Here is a 10,104-nt window from a genome sequence, read left to right on the forward strand (position 1 = left end):
CCCTTTGGCACCCTGTGGCAAGAGCCAGGTCGACTGGCCTGCAGCCTGTAGAGTTCACCGGTGGGGCAGGGCCACATAAGCAGTGGCTGTTCCTGAAGAAGCCGTGACTCTGGGCAGTGTGTGCTGGAGCAGTTCGTGTGTGAGGGAACTGTGACTGCGGGCAGACCCCGATTGGACTTCTGAGGACTTTTTCCCCTATGGAAAGGGGGCCACGTGGAAGCAGAGAGATTGGCTGGGCTGAGGTTTTTCCTACTCCTGAGGGGCACATGGCGTGAAAACCGACTGCAACCCCCACTCCCATCCCTCTGCGCCACAAGGAAAAGGGTGGGGGGGGAGGTGAAGAAACTGGGAACAAAAGCTGAGCCTGAGAAGAAGGGAGGAGTGGTAGGAAGGTGTTCTGACTTTAAGATCTGGTTGTATCTCCCATTGCTCTACTCTGATGTTGGTAACAAATTAAAATTGTTTTGTTTTTATTCCTTATGACGAGTCTGTCTTTTGCCTGTGACCTTTTTAAGTGGTGAGAAGCCCTCCCAGTCCTTATTTTGACTAGCCATTTTTGGGGCATCGTGATGCTCAGTTAGGCACTGGGCCTAAACCACGACAGCTGAAAACTCTAAAAATAGTTTAACATTAGCAATAATGCTTCTTTTTCATAAATGAGAAAAATGCAGATTGGTGGGTAGGAAACGGAACGCACATGCGCTACATAAGTAAAGCAACAAGTAAAATCCTCATTGCGCTATCCTGCCCATGATTAGGAGAGTTTTGTTCCAAACTATTCCTTCAGTCATGAGACTTTCAAGACTACTATAAAAGTGCCAATTAAAAGTTAAATTGTTTTCATCATTATTCCAAGTCAGGTATAACTAGAACTAACATATTGGCAAGTATAACAAGATACCTTCTATTTTTGAATCTTGATACTAAAGCATGTAAGAATAAAATTACGTAGTGGCATATTACTGTTTTAAATACCATGCATAGCTGTGACACTACACACATTAAAACAAATTTCTGATGGAGTTTTAGCATATAAAACAGATTAAAACCAACTTAATCTTATCAGTACATAAATACTTAAAACATTTTGTTTCCTCAGTCTGAAAGAAAAATGGTTATTTTTTTCCTACTAATTTCCAAGTAAAACCTCTACCGTAGTAATGTCCCAGATTCACAATGTCTCATCTTCATTTTGAGGATGATGTTCAGCTGCATTCTTAATGTTTTTATATTGCAGCAGCAGCAGCAATAGAAAAGTGCATGCAACACTTCAAGCATCGTTCTGAAAACGGGGAAATGAGTAACGTGGGTTTGAGAGTTCTTGTGTTGAGCTGCATGTAGAAGCTGACAGCGGGGATTGGGAAGACACCAAACTCACCTCTCTGTTAGGACACTATTAATTGGATCTTCTGAACAATAGCAATTCTGGGGAATATATTGCTGCAACTGAGATATAATTTCAGATACCATCGAAATTAAAGTACTAGCTTCAGCATTTCCTTCCAACCTTAAAAATAAACAAAAAAATTAAGATTTCAGATTATAAAACTGTGTAGTGCTTATTATTTCTCAAACGGCATAGATTTTTTGGACAGCAGTGTATTCACTGCCTATTCTGATATTATGATTCTTTTCCTTCCACCTCATAAGCATGATTTTCTTTCTCAAAATAAAACCCATCTTTTCTCAGTCTCTACAGTCTTTTTAACCCTTTATTCATTCATCAAAATCTGCAGCATATTGAGTATGTGCTAGATGCATTGAATTTTCTCCTCTCAGCTCTAAACAATTTTCTCCAGATATATTATTAATGACTTCCTCCTTTTCAAATAAGAATGAAAATGTTACTTCCCTTTTCTATGTTATATCTTATTTAAGTCTTCCACTGATGTGGTTACCAAGCCTTTTTCAGCATAACCAATTATTTTCTGTTTTACATCTGGTGAGCCAGTTTTTTTTTAAATTGTAATGGACTCAAGCTCTAAACTTCCTAACAGCCCCTTCAGCATCTCTTCAGAAAAAGAATATAGAATCACTAACACTTTAGTATGTTTCAAATGTCTTCTCACTCCCTTCAAGATAGCACACTACTTACATTTTTATAGTATCTGTACTGATGTGTATAGCAGGGATCAAGTTAAAAGAAACAAAGGGGTCTTCTCACAACCCCTCTGGTGTCTATCATCTTCCTAGCAAAGTATTTGTTGAGACACTTCACCATCTCAAATCCCATTCTTCATAACTATTTTGAGAACTATCTTTTTTTTTAATAGCATATTCATACCCTTTAATTGTTTGAATGTGTTCCTCAGGCACTGTTGGCAATCCAGGCCATAAGTGAATGCTCTTCATACATTCCAGCACCTCAAAAATGTATCATGAAAAATGTTATGTAACGGGCAGCCTTTAAGAGTCAGGACAACATATTTTACTTAGTGTCTGTTTTAGGAAAAAAACCTGCAACAGGCAGTAAGTTACTTGTTCAGTAATCAGAATTGTGTAAGTCAACATCAACTGTTAAGGTTTATGTTAGGGCAAAAAGTCTTGATGTACACTTTCATGCTAAAACATCATCTGCATAAACTAATTTACTTCCTTTCATTTTTTAATATAAAAAATTAACTAACATGACTTTTGGAACATATGGTTTGAATGCTGTCAAAAATTAAAAGTACCAGGTACCAGGCACCACATTCTCAAATCAATAGAAGAACATCTTCAAGCAATTCAATAATACATAAACTGATCAGCAGAGAACTACGTTGACACTTGGAAGCAGATTTTGCTACAGTGACAGAATATTCACCAGCTGGCTTTCATACAATAAAATTCTTAGTTACAGCCTAATCTAAAACTCCTAGCATGACCAGAGTGTTCCTGACATAACAAGAAGAGTAAGAAAACTACAGAACAGCAATCATTCAGGTAACAATAAAGCTATTCAGTGATCTAGAGCACCAACACAGCACCAATTGTATCAACAGAGATGTGCTGAATTACATCCCATTTTGGCAACTGTAAATTCCTGTGAATTCTGAAAGATAAAACTAAAAATCTCATTTTAAAATACGTAAGATTTTAACTTTTTAGGACAATCAAAGCATGAAGACAACAATTAGACCAAGTTTGAGGATTCACAATTTTAAAGACTGAAATGTTTTCACAGACGAAAGTACCTACCTGTTTCTTTAGTCGGGAAACTGGATGAAATCGAGAACTGTAGGAACTTGCACAGTTCATCAGTGGTTTTATGACCATGTGTTCCTGATTTACAAAACCATAGACAATACACAACAGTTTCTTTAAACTGTGCTACTCATATGCAGACCTAGACTTACATTTAATTTCATGCAAGTCACCTATAGCACTGAAGTCAATAAAGAATTCCAAATGTCTGAGGGCTGAAAGCAGTAATCAATACAGTGAGTGTTTAAAGCTTAATTTCTTTGACACATTTCAACTAACAGCAAAAAAACACAACCTGACAGCAGCTGACAGAAAAGCAACCAAGTATTTTTTTATTGCAGCAGCATGCAATATATCTTGAGAAACTAAAAAGAGCTGCAGTTAATAACTGAAAGATTTATCTCACAGCCTGCTGTATGATTTTGAAAGAAGTAATCCCAAATATTAACAGGAAATTGAGGGGAGCAAATATAATTGCTAATGTTGAGAAACATACATTGTTAGACAAAAAGTGTTCACAAATCCACAGTATAGAGTGTGGATACAAATAACACCTCCATTAGTGAGTTACCATTATTTATAATGTCTCAGAAAAAGCAAATCTCAAGTATTACATACCACTGTGGTGGAGCTACAGTTGTTCTATGTAACCGTCAGATAATTCAGCAGATAAACAGGCTAGGTATTGATACAATTTGAAAAATAAAATTAAGTGGAATCACAGTAATTTATGGAACAACCATGTGATTAAGAAGTGGTTAAGCAAACAAAGGCACAGTAAGAAAGGGTAATAATTTGGAAAACTTTCTGTACTTATTTCACTACAAAACTAGAAAAAACATACTTTGACAAGGAAGACTTCATTTCCACAAAAAGCTGCTGTCAAGAAACATTCAGTCATAAGACTCTAAAATGAGATATGGCACCCAAAACAACTGAAAAAATCCTGATGAGTGTGTAATATTGATCTCTACCTTAAAAGCAAACACATCCTCATCTGAGAATCTGCAGAGAAGAGTAATTGCAAATGCAACTATCTGATTAGCTGCTTCTCTGGGAAATGCTTCTAGATTGACTTCTCCATGGCTTAAACGATCTCTTATACGGGGACCCTCCTGGTGGTTCAAGAAATCCCAAAGAAATTCCTGTGGAAACATTCATCAAGTGTATAGAATTCTCTTCTATGTGTATTCAGTATATAGCATACCTCTGAAAGTTAAGTATGTAATCATGTCTATAGGAAAGGGGCATTTAGGTGGTCAGGAAAAAAACAACACAAACTATGCTTGGCGGGGGAGGGGATGGACGGGATGGAAAACAACTCATCCTTCTTGGTAGCTTCTGAGGAAATTCAAAACTCACATACATGCTATTTCATGAGAGGTAACAACAGATTCGCTTCAGCTTTGTGTCCCAAGTCCTCCACAGCCAGGCAACAGGACAATAAACTTAGGTCTCCCCTACAGTCTCAATAGGTTTCTAAATTCACCATCCCTAGCTTTCACATTCACTATCTGTTTGGGTGGCAAGACGCAGGATGTGCTCTGGTAGGTTTATAGCCATGCTTTTGTGTCATATGCCCTGATAGTGTCAGATGTATCCCAGAAACAATGAGAAACAGGTTTTAATAATCCCTGTACGAGGTATCAGTTTTTCTTCTGCTCCACTCAGCTGGTTTTCAGAAATCTAAAAGACATGTATCTCTGAGACGTCCATATTTTAGAAAGAAAGATAGCCTTGTATCCTAACCCAATATAGCTTGTCAAGTACTACATTGTATCCTTCACAATAAAAAAGGGTAACAAGCTTCTGTTTCTAAGTTGCTGGAGATAAACTATGTGAAATAAACAAGTATTAGGCATGATCATAAATATGTTACTAAACTTAAAAATAAACAAAACAACAATATGGAAAAAAACCCTGCAAAAATAATTTTAAAAACCCTTTATAAGCACTTGCCATGGCAGGTTCCTCAAGAACTGCAGGAAGCTGGTTGACTTCTCCATTATCCAAATGCTTTGCTAGCACCTAGAAAAAAGTAGTTTGAATAGAAACTTACTTCTGAAGGCCAAACAATCAAAGAAAAAACACCTAGTTAGTTTACCTAATTTTAAGCAATTGCTTCCGCCACTCAATAATCAAAGTGCCTAATTATTACTGACAGACAAATTGACATAATTCAAAAGAGTTGCAAAAGTCAGGATTTATGCTTGCAATGTTTATTCGTATTTATTTTGAATAGCTGAATCTAGGAAAAATGACAATGTTTGTTACTGTGAGATGAAAGAGTTCAAGATAAAAACATTTAGAATAAATGAAAAGTGTGTTCATAAAAATTTTTATTCATTTTGATATTTTCTTGGAAATTCCAAGTTGAAAACGTTTACTGTTCATCATCTTCTATTTGGAAAAAAGATAGAAATAATATTTTATCGAACACAAGAAAGTGCTTTCTGGCCTCTAGTAATGGGAAACATGCATGTGCTTAAATTCTGACATTGATATATATCTAAAAAAATAAATCACAAGTACCTCATCAAAAGTGGTGTAGAGAGCAGAAGGCTAGAATAAAACACAATTAATATTACTTGATTTTCAGACAGAAACAATTAACTAGACATGTATACCAAACATATTTATTCACTTGCACCGGAGGTGTACGAATAGCAAAAAACCCCTCAGTCTTACAAATCAAAGGAGGGATGTTTGGATTTTGTGCGAAGTTTTTAAAAATAAATAAAACATTATCTACTTTCCACACAAAACTCTTTCTGAATAACTTTCAAGTACTTTTTCAGACCTCTTTTATTGGCAGACATCTTTACAAAAAAAATAGGAGGAATCCATGAAACTCTACTGGAAGATAGTAAATAATGTTCAATTGATTGAAATATTTTTGAGAAAAATCTGTAAATGTTTAGACAGTGTATTTTAGAATAACCAAATATTGTTAGCACTAAATCATAATTTACTTTAAACAGAAATTTTACCTCAGCTGTTAGCAATCGATTTGGACATTTATTAGTTGTAGTGAAGAGCAATCTAAGTCCAGCTTCCAGCTGAGGAAGTAAGAGAATCACACAGTCAGCATACCTGAAAAAATAAGAGAGATACCCAAAGGGGTTTTCCCCCCTTATAAATATAATCCAAATGGAAATTAGAGCCATATCAGGGTTACAATCTCAGGCCAAACAATGCAGACTGAAATTCTGCAGACTGTAATGCACTTTGTAAACAAACAATAAATGACTATTTGTGCCCAACAGAAGCTGACCACTGAATTCAAACCAAAGATACACTCTGTTTATTCTCAGAGATGAGAATAACTTACAAAAAAAGTGGAGTGTGGGAGAGGAAAACAAAACAATGTTTTGTTTTGTTTTTAAACTCAAAATGTTAACATTTGAAGACATGTTTCCATTTGCTTTGTAAAACTCTCCTTTTTGGCTGCATCTGAAAGAGTTCTTTTTAGGTTTCAAAATAAGAGTTTATAATCCTAGTTGGCACAAAATAAAGTAGTGAGTCCACAATTTTTCTAAGAGATCATCATAACAATACATAACTATATGTTGTTAAGCAATAGATTTAGCAAAAGCTTCAGAATCTACAAATGCTGCTATCATTCTATAAATATAGAATATATTCTTTTTATATTCTGTTTAAAAATAACAATAATAAAAAACTACTGTTACCTGCTTTGCTTGAAAGCTGTTAAAGCAGCCACCCAAAACGGTAACATTGCTTTTAATACAAAACTGGACACTTTTATTAGCTCTTCAGCTATGGAAAGCATTTCATGATTAAGATCTGCAAGTCAGCAAAACAATATTGATAAACTACATACAATCTACAGGCTACTAATGAATTATTAATATTTCACTGAAAATATAAGATTATTTCAGCATTTGTAAAGGGAGACTGAAAGTTATCTAAATTATTTTAACTATGCAAGTACAATGGACCGGAATGTTATCAGCTTGATTTGGTTCCCAAAAGTCCTGACTCAGTTCTGTGAACAGATGTTTCACTGGCAAATTACGTAGCACTAACCACCACTGGCATCAAGATTCCTCATACACTGTTTTGCTTTAAAAATCGTAGGAATAAACCAAATAAGGTCTGTAGCCGGGGAGATGAGAAGATTTTTACTCTGACACTTTAGGTCCTTCCCTGAGAAAAGCATCAGTGTACTGAACATGTGTCACAATCCTTCTCTCTGTTTTAACACTACCTTCTCTATAAGATGCAGTGCACTCCTGCTGGGACCCTTGCAGCTGGAACCCACTGCTTTTGGAAAGAATTAGATTTTGTAAAGGCAAACTAGATGACTGCTAGATGAACTGAACTCTCATCATCAAAAAAAATTGGAACACACGAAGTCTTTTAGAAGCACTAACATTACACATATCGATGTGTTATAATTATTTTAGAATTCAGCATTTTTTATTCAATAGTCAGTGGAACTACCTATGTTTCAAAAAGCTGTCCTACAAGCATGATTGATTCATCTAATGACAGTGTATACAGGTATCTTAGTTAAGATTCAATCTTAGAACTGTGGAAAATGCATTATTTTGAACTGCACTTTTGGACAATTAAACAATAGCAAATATGGCATAATAAAAATTTGCTAATAGTTAAATACTTGCCTGGAAATACATCAAGCTCCTCTAAGCTAGCGAAGATCACATAAGGTCGATGTACTAAAATGCATTTGGTTTGCAGAAGATAAGTCTGTAACAACTGACCCAATCCTGCAGTTAAAAAAAGCAGCATAGCACAATATCTAGGGAGAATACCATAATATTATTAGAAACGCTTATACAACTAAATCTTTTGCAAACAATCAACATTTATGGGTTGGAGATAAAGGGTTTTTTTGTTCCTTCAAAGAACATCCAAAACCTACACTCCCCATCTCTTTTGAGTAGAGACACTTAATAATCAACTGCATTCACAAGCACGGGAAAAACAATGTAGCACTAGGAAAAAAGCATCACTGTATTCTATACTGGCTGCTGTTGCTCCTCCTCATCCCCCATTCCTCTACCTTTTTTTCCAAGGTATTCCTGACTGCCCTGACAGACAAGGAATTTGGTTTCAAAAAACAACCTTAAGCTTTCTTGCTTTTCCTGCTAGTTTAAAAAAGCCAACAAACCACTGGTCCTAAAACTGACCAGCTTTATAATAGCTGAAGTATGCTATGGAAACCCCTTTCCAAAAGAAGCAGCAGGGGAAAACTGTCAGGATACTGCCAGAGGTCTTTGGACATTTGGGTTTTTTAAATTTTTTTCAATAAGAGCAGTAAGCTTTCCTAACAGCTTTTCAAGCACTCTCAAGTCTGACTGGTAGAGAAAATGAGATTCTTTTTGATAACTTACTTTGCAGGAATTTCTTGTGGAGATGCAAACCCATGCCACGAAACATTACGAAGATTCAGACCATATGGAGATCCAATGAATACCCTCAGTACATTCATCTAATTAATAAACAAATTATTACTGCATGAAGAAATCTATTATTTATTACCTTGTATCTTTAACTGACAGAAAATTTCAGAAGTTATTGAGAAACTATAATGTCTGTCAAGATAACTGGCCACAGCTTGACACAGAAACAGCAACTCATTATTTGCAATTCCCAGTATTCTCTGAAGGAAAATCTTTCAGCTTATTTGTACATGCTATAGAACGTAATACGGGAAGAACAAAACTAGTTATTAGACATTCCAAACAGTTATGACAGGGACACAAATGAGATCAAGTTTATCTCTTGCTTCTTGTAGCATAAATCCACCATAATTTAATACAAATTAACATAAAATACAGAATTTGCATTCAAAACTGTATTCTCAGATCACTATTGAACAAAAAGGGAAACTTTGCTTTTATTTTACAACTGTAAAACTTGAACTACTTCACATGCCATCAAAATTCAAGAAACAATCCTTATAACACTACTAGACTGGCTAACAATACAAACTTCTACAGTTCACATCCAAAATTTTATCCTAACATGATTGTGAAACTGTATGAGGAAGACCACCTACTCTGCTTATACAAGAGTGTAAATATCAGAATTTTCATTTTATTATTTTTTTGCACATGGGAGTGAACAAATTACTTTCCTCTATTTTGAAAAATTCTAGTGTGGTAAATGTTGTAAAGGATCTTACTACAGTGGTGGTGAAAGGGAACACAGCTTATTAGAAACAGTCGGTGCTGTGCATGTGTTTTCAACTAGTGTAACTCAGAAAGAGGTAGACAAGTTTGCAGCTTGCTCACCCTCTTGAGAGATACGTGAAATTTGACGTATGTAGGTTTTTCATGCAGAAAAGCAAGTAAGAACTTATGAGCTTGCCTTGAAAAATATTTCCATTTACAATAATCACTATTTTTGCCATGTATACCCCAGACTGTAACATGTATAAAATTAACGTTTTTCCAATATGTGACAGAATTTGCTAACTCTTCTTCAGTGTAAGCAAAGGCTATGCTTGGAAATATGCCATTTGGCAAGAAGAAAACCAGCTCAGTACTTATTACTTATTTCAAAACAATGCACTTACCACAGCTTGTCCAAAGACAACTGAAAGCTGCTCAGAAGCAAGCAAGTCTCTTAGGAGGAAAGGGCAATCTTTATCAATCAGTAAATATACCTATTGAAAAAAAAATAAGACAGATAACATAAGTAATTCAGTATATTTATTTGTATTTCAAACATATGACCTATTTCACCCAGTAATCATTTTCATTATTGTAAAGACACTAATCAAACAAAAGTCACCAAACCCTTAAAAAGACTTCAAAAACCATCATTTCATGAAAAATTTAAATTTACGGAACATATCAGGAAAGAGTAGATATCCTACTTAATGTTCCCATAGTTAGGCTTTTCACAGTGTCTGTACATGTACTG

At 35.3% G+C, this 10,104-nt stretch overlaps 1 protein-coding gene across 1 annotated transcript in view; it reads right to left on the reverse strand.

Moving 5' to 3' along the window:
• ERMARD (ER membrane-associated RNA degradation) overlaps nt 1-9,844 on the reverse strand; it is a gene marked incomplete at its 5' end in the record, with an annotated part of 12,978 nt that extends 3,134 nt beyond the window's left edge. Inside the window, 11 exons of the mRNA XM_010188787.1 lie at nt 1,379-1,507; nt 2,285-2,364; nt 3,181-3,264; nt 4,161-4,331; nt 5,146-5,214; nt 5,719-5,748; nt 6,177-6,279; nt 6,879-6,993; nt 7,836-7,972; nt 8,568-8,665; nt 9,755-9,844. Of these exons, the coding sequence (XP_010187089.1) occupies nt 1,379-1,507; nt 2,285-2,364; nt 3,181-3,264; nt 4,161-4,331; nt 5,146-5,214; nt 5,719-5,748; nt 6,177-6,279; nt 6,879-6,993; nt 7,836-7,972; nt 8,568-8,665; nt 9,755-9,844 (1,106 nt within the window). The remainder of the gene's footprint in view (nt 1-1,378; nt 1,508-2,284; nt 2,365-3,180; nt 3,265-4,160; nt 4,332-5,145; nt 5,215-5,718; nt 5,749-6,176; nt 6,280-6,878; nt 6,994-7,835; nt 7,973-8,567; nt 8,666-9,754) is intronic.
• Nucleotides 9,845-10,104: the final 260 nt, after the last annotated feature.

Source organism: Mesitornis unicolor, unplaced genomic scaffold (assembly GCF_000695765.1).
Source record: "Mesitornis unicolor isolate BGI_N332 unplaced genomic scaffold, ASM69576v1 scaffold18857, whole genome shotgun sequence".
NCBI classification, from domain to species: Eukaryota; Metazoa; Chordata; class Aves; order Mesitornithiformes; family Mesitornithidae; genus Mesitornis; species Mesitornis unicolor.